The sequence below is a fragment of the Artibeus jamaicensis genome, unplaced genomic scaffold (assembly GCF_021234435.1).
Source record: "Artibeus jamaicensis isolate MK-2021 breed Jamaican fruit bat unplaced genomic scaffold, CSHL_Jam_final contig_519, whole genome shotgun sequence".
Classification (NCBI taxonomy): domain Eukaryota; kingdom Metazoa; phylum Chordata; class Mammalia; order Chiroptera; family Phyllostomidae; genus Artibeus; species Artibeus jamaicensis.
This window is the reverse complement of record NW_026521871.1, coordinates 54,486,308-54,497,926: the sequence shown is the minus strand read 5'-3', so window position 1 is coordinate 54,497,926 and position 11,619 is coordinate 54,486,308. Positions and strand designations below refer to the sequence as shown.

Here is an 11,619-nt window from a genome sequence, read left to right as displayed (position 1 = left end):
TTAGATCCACTCCATGCTTTCCTTCTTGCCATGGTTCCCAACTTTGCTCAAAGTCGCCAGACTCTCAGCCAAGTGGAGGGACCGCCGGACAGGGGACTGAGTGGGGATTCAGCCAAAGACCCACAGGAGCAGGGTCAGCATGGGACCTCAAGGGAGAGGGTGGGTGGGCACATCTCCCAGATCTCTCATCCCCGATTCCCCTCCTCTTTAGGATGGAGTGGGCCGCAGGGGAACGAGGGAGGGACCCGTGGGGACAGCCTGGGCCCTGGGAGCTCCGTGTGGGCCTGCTGCTGAGTGGTGAGAGGGCCTGATGAAGGCCTGGGGGTTTTGGGATGTGAAGGTGGGTGGTGGGGTAGCTGGCCCTGGGGCTACCCACTGAGGAGCACAGTGGAACCGGCCGACCCACTGTTCCCAGTGCTGGCCACCTCCCTGGCCCAGGCCCCTGCTCCGGATGTGCCAGGCTGTGCTCAGGGAAGCTGCTACCCCGCCACGGGTGATCTGCTAGTGGGCCGAGCTGACAGACTGACCGCCTCATCCACCTGTGGATTGCATGACCCCCAGCCCTACTGCATCGTCAGTCACCTGCAGGTGCTGCTGGCTGGTGGTGGGGTGGGAGCTGAGTCAGTGTGGGACTGGCACTGGCTGAGGCCCTGACCCTGACCCCATCCAACCCAGGATGAGAAGAAGTGCTTCCTGTGCGACTCCCGGCGCCCCTTCTCTGCTAGAAACAACCCAAACAGCCATCGCATCCAGAATGTAGTGACCAGCTTTGCCCCACAGCGCCGAACAGCCTGGTGGCAGTCAGAGAATGGTGAGGCCGTGGGTGAGACATGGGGTGAGCAGGGCTGCCCACCAATAGCCTCAAGTCCCTGACCTCCGACTCCTGCCCCAGGTGTCCCTGTGGTCACCATCCAGCTGGACTTGGAGGCTGAGTTCCATTTCACACACCTCATTATGACCTTCAAGGTGCCAGCATGTCTGGGAGCCTGCTCGAATCCTCCTGCTTGGCTCCCCCTTGCCCCTGAACAGGGTCCCAGCTCCCTTAGCCCAGCCCCCTTGAGCTCATATGCTGTTCTCTGGCTGCGTGGGAGGCTCCTTCATCTCCCACATCTTCCATTGCCTTCTGCCTCCAGGCCTTTGCACATGCTGCCCTCATCCCAGGTCGGGTCAGGCGCTGCCTCCATGGGCCCCATGATCCCTGAGCCTCCCTCCAGAGGTGGCTCCCTTCCCTCGTCTTTGCTTGGCTTCCACTGGTCATCCCCACCTGTCTTGTGAGCTGCTTGTGGGCAGGCCCCTGCTGGACAGAGCTCTTGATGGGCCTGGGCCAGACTTGGGTCCAGGCGCCCTCTGATCAGCCATGCCCCCTACCCAGACGTTTCGCCCTGCCGCCATGCTGGTGGAGCGCTCAGCAGACTTTGGACGCACCTGGCACGTGTACCGATATTTCTCCTATGACTGTGGGGCTGACTTCCCAGGAGTCCCACTGGCCCCCCCACGGCACTGGGATGACGTAGTCTGTGAGTCACGCTACTCAGAGATCGAGCCGTCCACTGAAGGCGAGGTGAGGCCTGGGATCTGGGCTTGGAGCAGGAAGTGGGGTTGATGGACCTGAGGGCAGGGTCCGGTGTCTAATGGCTCCATGCCCTTCCAGGTCATCTATCGTGTGCTGGACCCTGCCATCCCTATCCCAGACCCTTATAGCCCACGGATCCAGAGTGAGTGCTCCACCCTTTGGTCCTGGCACAGTCCCAGAGTCCAGCGGGTGACTGTTTGGGGCCTTGGTAGCTATTTTGGGTGCTTCCTAGGGCAGGTGCCAAGTCCAATTTAGCTCACATAGTAGCAGACAGGAGGTCTCCCAAGGTGACCTTGGCAGCTGCAGCCCCTGAGTTGGTCTAGGGTAGCAAAAGCCTAACTGGTCAGCTGGCCCCCAAGCCTTTCCCCCACCTCTTAGACCTGCTGAAGATCACCAACCTGCGGGTAAACTTGACACGGCTGCACACGCTGGGGGACAACCTGCTGGACCCACGGCAGGAGATCCGAGAGAAGTACTATTATGCCCTCTATGAGCTGGTTGTGCGTGGCAACTGCTTCTGCTATGGACACGCCTCACAGTGCGCACCGGCCCCAGGCGCACCAGCCCATGCAGAGGGCATGGTGAGGGGCTTCAGGTGGCTGGCACAGGGCAGGGGCAGGAACAGGCGTGGATGGACAGCACTGACCACGTGTCTGCCTGCCCTCCTAGGTTCATGGGGCCTGCGTGTGCAAACACAATACTCACGGCCTTAACTGTGAGAAGTGTCGGGATTTCTATCACGATCTGCCCTGGCACCCAGCTGAGGATGGCCACAGTCATGCCTGCAAGAGTGAGTGAAGCCCTGGCCCCCAGGGCCCTGGAACTCTGTGGCCTGGCTGTGCTCTGAGTAGAACCTAGGGCTGGATGGCCGAGCCCTAGACACCCAGGCTGTGTCCAAAGGATGTCCAGGCCTGGGTGCCCCTGAGGACACTGGAAGTCCTCCTTGACAATCTGCTCTAGGTGGGGATCCATTATAGTACTGAAGCCTTAATGTTCCCAAACTCCCTCTCAAATTCTGGCCTGTGGTAGGGACCTAAGGTGGCACTAGGGCCTCTTACCCTTGGGACATGGCCCCTGAAGAGGCCTTTGCCCCGCACTCTCCTCCTCCAGAGTGCGAATGCCATGGGCACGCTCGCAGCTGCCACTTTGACATGGCCCTGTATCTGGCTTCTGGGAACGTGAGCGGAGGCGTGTGTGACGCGTGTCAGCACAACACAGCTGGGCGCCGCTGTGAGCTCTGCAGGCCCTTCTTCTACCGAGACCCAACCAAAGACCTGCGGGACCCAGCTGTGTGCCGAGGTGAGGCTGGGATCGGGCACGGGAGAGGGAGGGCTGGGCCTGGGGTGGGAGCTGGGGGGGCCAGACTGGTGCTCGGACTGCAGGGATTTGGTGTGGGGGGCACAGAGGGGCCAAACTGGGAATCTGAGGAGGGATTGGAAGATTACTGGAGCTGGGGCTAGTTGGCATAGGGTGACCTTGTACTTTTTTTGCCCTCAGCCTGTGATTGTGACCCCATGGGTTCCCAAGATGGTGGTCGCTGTGATACGCATGACGACCCTGCACTAGGGCTGGTCTCAGGCCAGTGTCGCTGCAAAGAACATGTGGTGGGCTCTCGCTGCCAGCAATGCCGTGATGGCTACTTTGGGCTCAGTGCCAGCAACCCTGTAGGCTGCCAGCGTAAGTGCTTCCTGCCCTGACTTGTGCCGTCCTTAACCCTTGACCTCTTATTCTTGACCCCACTGAAAATGAGCTCTCTGCAGCTCCCCAAAGTGCTGATGAGCCTCCTTTCCCTGCAGGATGTCAGTGTGATGCACGAGGCACGGTGCCTGGGGGCACCCCTTGTGATCCCAAGAGTGGAACCTGTTTTTGCAAGCGTCTAGTGGCCGGACATGGCTGCAACCGCTGCCTGGTGTGACTGGAGGGGGTGGGGCTCGGGGTCCAGCACTCCTCCTCAGAGGATAGGCCAGGAGTGGGGTCCACGCCCCACTGGGTGGGTGCTGGGAGCTTAGGGTCCAGTCTAGGCCAAGAGGCTGGCCTGGGAGGCCAAGGGTGGGATCCAGTTTTCGACCAGGGGTGGTAGAGGCTGAGAGCCATTATCAGATTCCCCACTGGGTGGCTAGGGGGTCTGTTTGTGGTCCCCAGCAACTTCTTCTTTTCTAGCCTGGCCACTGGGGCCTGAGCCACGACCTGCTTGGCTGCCGCCCATGTGATTGCGACGTGGGCGGTGCCTTGGATCCCCAGTGAGTGCTGTATACGGGGCTCCAGGAGGGGTGGGGAAATCCTGGGTAGGATGGGGTCTTGCTTTAAAACTGCACTCCACAGATGTAACGAAGCCACGGGTGAGTGCCACTGCCGCCAGCACATGGTGGGGCGACGCTGTGATCAGGTCCAGCCTGGCTACTTCCGGCCCTTCCTTGACCACCTGACATTTGAGGCTGAGGACACCCGAGGCCAAGTAGGGAATCAGTGTTGGAGGGCAGGGCATGGGGAGGTGGGGTTATGGGTGGTGCCTTGTGTGAGGAGGGTGTTTGGCCAGCCGTCAACACGGCCTCAGCTGCAGAGCTGGGGTCTGTGGACAGGCTGCGGCAGAAAAAAAGGCTGCAGGAGTGTGCCTTGCCTGAGCCCCCACCCAGAGCCACGTGTCCCCCCAGATGCTTGATGTGGTGGAGCGTCTGGCAAGTCCCGAGGGAACTTCGTCCTGGACAGGCCCAGGCTTTGTTAGGCTGCGGGAAGGCCAGGCACTGGAGTTCCTGGTGACCTCTGTTCCAAGAGCCATGGACTATGACCTGCAGCTGCGCTTGGAGCCCCAGGTCAGCCCCCGTGACACCTAAGCCAGAGCTAACCCTCTGGGTGTGGGAGCATTTCCTTCACCATCCTGTTCCCTCAGGTACCAGAGCAATGGGCAGAGATAGAACTGACCGTGCAGCGCCCAGGGCCTGTGTCTGCCCGCGGCCCATGCGGGCATGTGTTGCCCAAGGATGACCGCATCTCAGGGACTCTGCAACCCGACACCAGGTAAGGGTCCAGATGGCAGCTTCTACAATGGTGGGAGGTTGTAGGCCAGCCCTAAGACCCCAGAAGTGTCCTTGGAAGATGCTGCCCCCTCATTTATTTCTCCCTTCCTTCGAGTGCGTCTTCCTGAGTGCTGTTGGCCAGGTACTGTTGGGCATGGCACTGGGCAGAGGAAGGAAGGGGAGAGAAGGCCTGCTCTCTCCAGGGGTCTAAGCTCCGGAGGCCAAGGCAGAAACTCACGGGAAGCCATCCAGCGTCACTGTAGGGAATGCCCTTGGCAGGAAGGGAGGCCGTCAGAGCTCTGAACGGCGATGTGACCTGATGACTGTTTGATTGTGTTTCACGTAGTGTTTGCTTTCTGTATTTTTTTTCATCACTTTACTTCTTTGTAAACTTTTTATCATGTAAATATTCAAACACAAGCAGGAGTAGAGAGAACACGATAATGAACCTGGCTGTGCCTATTACAGGCATTTTGCTAACTGCGACTTGGGTTTAACAAAGATCCCTCTAGTGCTGAGTGGACACTAGACTTAAAGGGGTCATGGCAAAAGCTGGAAGGTCGACTGGAGGCTATTGTGTTGGCTGAGAGACAGCAGTTAACAGAGGTATAGCCACAGATGTGGCAAGAAGAAGTTTCCAGAGAGTTCGAGTGGCAGAGCTGATGGCTTAACCATGTGGGGAAGGGATGGGAGGTGGGAAGGTGACCCCAGGGGTTTTTGGTTTGGGCATCCAGATGGGGGTGGGGTTCTCTGCTAAGGCAGAGACACTGTGAGGAGCAGTTCTGAGACCTCAGACATGGGCAGGGCCCAGAGGTGGTTGGATTTCTGCCTCTGAAACTGCTGGGAGGGCTCAAGTCGGAGATGTCATTTTATCTCAGTGAGTACCTTAAATATTCACTAAGAGGTGAGTCTAGATGAAACAACCAGAGAGACGAAGGAAGTTCAGAATGAGGCTTTGGGGTACTCTGGTGTTAGGCCTGTAGGGAAGGAGAAGCCGGGGAGCAGGGCGAAATCAGGACTGTGGACAGGGTCCCAGCGAAGACAAGAGGGTCTTGGGGAGGAAGGTGCCCTGATCTCCTCACCACACACTGCTGAGTGCTGGAGCAGAGAAGATAGAGAAGTGGCCACCGGCTTGGTGACATGGAGGTCATTGGTGACCCTGCCACAGGCTGTCACCATGGCATGTTGGGGCAAAAGCCCCACTGAAGTGGAGGCTAGAAAGGGGAGACAGTGAGTACAGTCAGATTCCAGGAGTTTGTTGGGCAGGAGAGCAAAGACCGGGGTCAGTGAGGCAGAGACTCGAGGGACTGAGCACAGATGTTTTTCAGGGGGTGTGAAAGAACCCCAGCATGGTTTTCAGGCTAATGGGAATGACCTAGGAGAGAGGGAGGGAGAGAGTGGGGAGGTGATGCAGTTGGAGGTCAAGGTCAGAGGAAGTGGGAAGAGGCCACTGAGGGAAAATTGTCCAGTATTTGTACCTGAGAAGTCTGTGGGGTCGCCAGGTTGCGTGGAGTGCTTTTCGGGGGAAGACTTGTGTGCACAGGGGTGACCCCAGTGAGGGAGACATGGGGGAACCTTCTGTACAGATTCTCTGTGGGGCCGTCTGTTGGCCTCACCAGTGGTTTGGTTGCTACGAGTGGGGTAGGGGAAGTCAGGATGAAGGCTCCAGGGATCCTGGAACTCCTATGTCTATCTTCCCCTCCATGCAGGTACTTGATGCTTCCCAGACCCGTCTGCCTGGAGCCTGGTGTCTCCTACAAGCTGCATCTGAAGCTATTGAGGACAGGGGGAAGTGCCCAGCCCCAGGGCCCCTACTCTGGACCCAGCCTGCTCATTGACTCGGTGAACAGTCCCCTGTCCCCAAACTGACCTACATGGCAGGGCCTGTGGGATGGGACCTACAGTGATGGCTGCATAGGAAGAGTCTGTGACAAAGGAGGAAGCCAGTGGCGGTGCTACGCTAAGTAACCTGGTGGGAGCACCGTGGCCCCTGGTCTGAACCTCACTCTTCCATGCTCATCTCTTCAGCTGGTGCTGCTGCCTCGTGTGCTTGTGCTGGAGATGTTTAGTGGGGGTGATGCTGCTGCCCTGGAGCGCCGGGCCACTTTTGAACGCTACCGCTGCCATGAGGAGGGTCTGGTGCCCAGCAAGACCCCTCCCTCTGAGGCCTGCGCCCCACTCCTCATCAGCCTGTCGGCGCTGCTCTACGATGGCGCCCTGCGTGAGTGTCTGGGGTGAGGTTTGGTGGGGCACACGTGTGGGGCCCAGCCTGACTTGGCCCTGCACCCACTCCCCACAGCCTGCCAGTGCAACCCCCAGGGCTCACTGAGCTCTGAGTGCAACCCTCATGGAGGTCAGTGCCTGTGCAAACCTGCAGTGGTGGGGCGTCGCTGTGACCTCTGCGCCCCTGGCTACTATGGCTTTGGCCCCACAGGCTGTCAAGGTACTTCCCCTCCCCTCCTTCCCTCCTGCCCACAACTGCTCAGCCTCCCCTTTCTGGCTCTCCTTCTTCCTTCCTGACTCTGCATCGGAACTCATACTTTCAGCTCTGGGTCACTTGAAGTCCTCTGCCATTCCCTGACCTTCTCGCCCTGACCCCACCCACCCCGTCCCCTGAAACCCCTCCCTGGCTCAGCCTCTGCCTTGTCTCCAGCCTGCCAGTGCAGCCCTGAGGGCTCGCTCAGCAGCCTGTGTGAAGGGATCAGCGGGCAGTGCCCCTGCCGAGCTGGTGCCTTTGGACTTCGCTGTGACCGCTGCCAGCGTGGGCAGTGGGGATTCCCCAGCTGCCGGCCATGTGTCTGCAATGGGCGTGCGGATGAATGCGACGCCCACACTGGTGCTTGCCTGGGCTGCCGTGACCACACCGGGGGAGAGCACTGTGAAAGGTGAGCCCGGAGCAGCCCCGAGTGGGTTGGTGGGGGCAGGATGCTCGGGGATGACACGTCGTGTGTTCCTGCCTCTCCGTGCAGGTGTGTCGCAGGCTTCCATGGGGACCCTCGGCTGCCTCATGGGGGCCAGTGCCGGCCCTGCCCCTGCCCTGAAGGCCCCGGGAGCCAGCGGCACTTTGCCACTTCTTGCCATCGGGATGGGTACTCCCAGCAGATCATGTGCCACTGCAGGGCAGGCTACACAGGTGAGGGGCGAGGTGCCGGTGGGGGGGCAGGGCGAGGCAGCTGGACCAAACACTCATGCCTTCCCCTGACTGTGGGCAGGGTTGCGATGTGAAGCTTGTGCTCCCGGGCACTTTGGGGACCCATCAAGGCCAGGTGGCCAGTGCCAACCATGCGAGTGCAGTGGGAACATTGACCCCATGGACCCTGATGCCTGTGATCCCCACACGGGGCAATGCCTTCGCTGCTTACACCACACAGAGGGGCCACGCTGTGCCCACTGCAAGCCTGGCTTCCATGGGCAGGCTGCCAGACAGAGCTGTCACCGTGAGTGTGGGACGGGAGGGGATGGCTGGGGTGGGGGTCCATTGCCCAGGCTCCCCTTGATCATTGCGTTCATTGTGTCTGGCACAGGCTGCACCTGCAACCTGCTGGGCACAGATCCCCGGCAGTGCCTGTCTGCTGACCAGTGCAACTGTGACCCAGGCAGCGGGCAGTGTCCATGCCTCCCCAATGTCCAGGGCCTTAGCTGTGACCGCTGTGCCCCTAACTTCTGGAATCTTACCAGTGGCCATGGCTGCCAGCCCTGTGCCTGCCACCCAAGTCGAGCCAGAGGCCCCACCTGCAATGAGGTATGGACCCTCCTGTGGATCCCTGGGCAGATGGGACTAGCTGTCTGCCTCAAGTCTCGAGGACTCAGCCTCTGGTTGAGGCTCTGACCTCTATCCTGTTCCCACTCCAGTTCACAGGGCAGTGCCACTGCCATGCGGGCTTCGGTGGGCGAACCTGTTCTGAGTGCCAGGAGCTTCACTGGGGAGACCCTGGGTTGCAGTGCCGTGGTGAGGGAGCCAGCGGGGTTGGGGTGGATGGGGGACTTCCCAGGATTCTCCACTGGTACCTAACTCTGGTCTGCCCTTTCCTGCAGCCTGTGACTGTGACCCTCGTGGAATAGACACGCCTCAGTGTCATCGTGCCACAGGCCACTGCAGCTGCCGCCCAGGTGTATCTGGTGTGCGCTGTGACCAGTGTGCCCGGGGCTTCTCGGGTGTCTTTCCTGCCTGCCACCCCTGCCATGTGTGTTTTGGGGACTGGGACCGAGTGGTGCAGGACTTGGCTGCCCGTACACGGCGCCTGGAGCAGAAAGCACAGGAGCTGCAGCAGACGGGTGTGCTGGGTGCCTTTGAAAGCAGCTTCTGGCGCATACAGGAGAAGCTGGGCACTGTGCAGGGAATTGTGCATGCCCGCAACACCTCGGCTGCCTCTACTGCACAGCTCGTGGAGGCTACAGAGGAGCTGCGGTATGGATGGGCCTGAGATACATGGTGGGAAGGGGCAGAGGCCCAGTGCACCAGGGCTGAAGCCTCTACAAACACCTTCCTCCTTTCTGGTACAGGCGTCAAATTGGGGAGGCCACTGAGCATCTGACCAGGCTGGAGGCAGAGCTGACAGATGTGCAGGATGAGAACTACAATGCCAACCACGCGCTAAGCAGTCTGGAGCGAGATGGGCTTGCACTTAACCTCACACTGCGGCAGCTGGACCAGCATCTGGATCTGCTGAAGCATTCGAACTTCCTGGGTGAGTTGTTGGCCAACTATGAAGGAGACCAGGGTTGATCTTCAGCTGACTGTCTCTGCCCAACATAGGTGCCTACGACAGCATCCGCCATGCCCACAGCCTGTCTGTGGAGGCAGAACACCGTGCCAACATGTCAGCCCTGGCGGTGCCCAGCCCTGTGAGCAACTCAGCAGACACCCGGCACCGGACAGAGCTGCTGATGGGTGCCCAGAGGGAGGACTTTAACCGCAAGCATATGGCCAACCAGCGGGCACTGGGAGGTCTCTCTGCCCGTACCCACAACTTGAGCCTGACAGGCATAAATGAACTGGTAAGACAAAAGGGTAAGGTGGGACACATGGGGGTTGCTGCTCCTTCTACAGAGTCTCTGACTCATTCTTTACCTGGCAGGTGTGTGGGGCTCCGGGGGATGCACCCTGTGCTGCGAGCCCTTGTGGGGGTGCCGGCTGCCGGGACGAGGATGGGCAGCCCCGCTGTGGGGGCCTCGGCTGCAGTGGGGCAGTAGCCATGGCAGACCTGGCACTGGGTCGGGCTCGGCACACACAGACAGAACTGCAGCGGGCACTGGCAGAAGGTGGTGGCATCCTCAGCCAGGTGGCAGAGACCCGTCGGCAGGCAGGCGAGGCGCAGCAGCGGGCCCAAGCGGCCCTGGACAAGGCTAATGCTTCCAGGGGACAGGTGGAGCAGGCCAACCAGGAACTGCGGGAACTTATCCAGAGTGTGAAGGACTTCCTGAGCCGTGAGCCTCCCATGTGGCCCAGACCATGTGGTTGTTTCCCCTGTGTCCGTGTTCATACGTGTGTCCCTGGGTTCGTACTTGGGTCAGGGCTGATACTGGACCTGTGTTTATGACCCCATGTTTGGCCCCTAAGCCCTTGCTCATTCATGGTCCTCAAGGCCATGACCATGAGTCTGTGCCCCACATATAGTCCCTGCCCTTGTGGTTACATCCTTATGACTATTTTCAAACCCATATCCCATGTGCAGTCCTGAGTCCATATCCCAAGACTGTGTCCTTATACCCATGCTGGGGAATGTGTCCCTAAGCCTTTGATTGTGTCCCAATAGAGGAGGGGGCTGATCCTGATAGTATTGAGATGGTGGCCACACGGGTGCTAGAGCTCTCCATCCCAGCATCACCTGAGCAGATCCAGCACCTGGCTGGTGAGATTGCAGAGCGGGTCCGGAGCCTGGCAGACGTGGACACAATCCTAGCGCGCACTGTGGGAGATGTGCATCAGGCGGAACAGCTACTACAGGATGCACAGCGGGCACGGTCTGACCCCAACCCTGACCCCCACCCTTGGTACCTGGTCCTAATACTCTCAGGCCCTGATTTCCTCTCTTCCCCAGGAGCCGGGCTGAAGGTGAGAAACACAAGGCAGAGACAGTACAGGAGGCTCTGGAGGAGGCCCAGCGAGCACAGGGTGCTGCTCAGGGTGCTATCCAGGGGGCAGTAGTTGACACACGAGACACAGAGCAGACCCTACACCAGGTGTGGTTTCTCTGGGATATCAGTGGGGCAAGGTTATGGGTGTGCCTCATAGACCTGTTTAACCCTAGGCCCCCACCCATGGCAGGTACAGGAGAAGATGGCAGGTGCAGAGCAGGCACTAAGCTCAGCAGGTGAGCGGGCTCAGCAACTGGATGGTCTTCTGGAGGCTCTGAAATTGAAACGAGCAGGGAATAGTCTGGCAGCTTCTAGTGCTGAAGAAACAGCAAGCAGTGCCCAGGCTCGTGCCAGAGAAGCTGAGCAGGTATGCTAAAGCAGAGCCAGCTAGAGAGGGTAAGGGTAGAGGTTGGGCCTCCACTGGGCCACCACACTCTGCCCTCTACACCCCCAGGTGCTTCAGGGCCAACTGGGCGACCAATACCAGACAGTGAAGGCCCTGGCTGAGCGCAAGGCCCAGGGTGTGCTGGCAGCGCAGGCTCGGGCAGAACAACTGCGAGATGAGGCTCGGGGCTTGTTGCAGGCTGCTCAGGACAAGCTGCAGCGGCTGCAAGGTGAGGATCAGGGTGGGTGGGCACCAGAGCTCTGGGACTGTGGGAGTAGAACCCTTTAGCTGAGATGCGGCCCTCTTAGAGCTGGAGGGTACCTATGAGGAGAACGAGCGCGCGCTGGAGGGCAAAGCGGCCCAGCTGGATGGGCTGGAGGCCAGGATGCGCAGCGTACTTCAAGACATCAACTTGCAGGTCCAGATCTACAACACCTGCCAGTGACCCTTGCCCAAGCCTACCCCAGTCCTCAGTCCCAGCCCTCATGAGTTCCTCTCCACGCACATGGAACAGTTCCCAAACCGAAAGTCCCCCAATAAACCGGTGTGAATCCCTATTGTGTTGTCTG

The 11,619-nt window shown here is 59.7% G+C and overlaps 1 protein-coding gene across 1 annotated transcript; it reads left to right on the top strand.

The window, feature by feature from the left end:
- Window positions 1–30: 30 nt before the first annotated feature.
- LAMB2 (laminin subunit beta 2) lies at window positions 31–11,607 on the top strand. Its single transcript, XM_053669194.1, has 33 exons — window positions 31–133; window positions 212–297; window positions 416–588; window positions 676–811; window positions 893–966; window positions 1,373–1,561; window positions 1,652–1,715; window positions 1,952–2,154; window positions 2,243–2,363; window positions 2,684–2,872; window positions 3,071–3,250; window positions 3,370–3,482; window positions 3,734–3,813; window positions 3,896–4,028; window positions 4,225–4,383; window positions 4,461–4,588; window positions 6,297–6,429; window positions 6,616–6,808; window positions 6,887–7,030; window positions 7,241–7,472; window positions 7,557–7,720; window positions 7,800–8,024; window positions 8,112–8,329; window positions 8,440–8,536; window positions 8,623–8,995; window positions 9,091–9,275; window positions 9,344–9,585; window positions 9,666–10,014; window positions 10,344–10,551; window positions 10,629–10,770; window positions 10,856–11,032; window positions 11,120–11,279; window positions 11,359–11,607. Exons 2-33 carry the CDS (start codon window positions 213–215, stop codon window positions 11,493–11,495), a joined length of 5,406 nt encoding a protein of 1,801 aa, XP_053525169.1. The 5' UTR covers window positions 31–133; window position 212; the 3' UTR covers window positions 11,496–11,607.
- The last annotated feature ends 12 nt before the right edge of the window (window positions 11,608–11,619 follow it).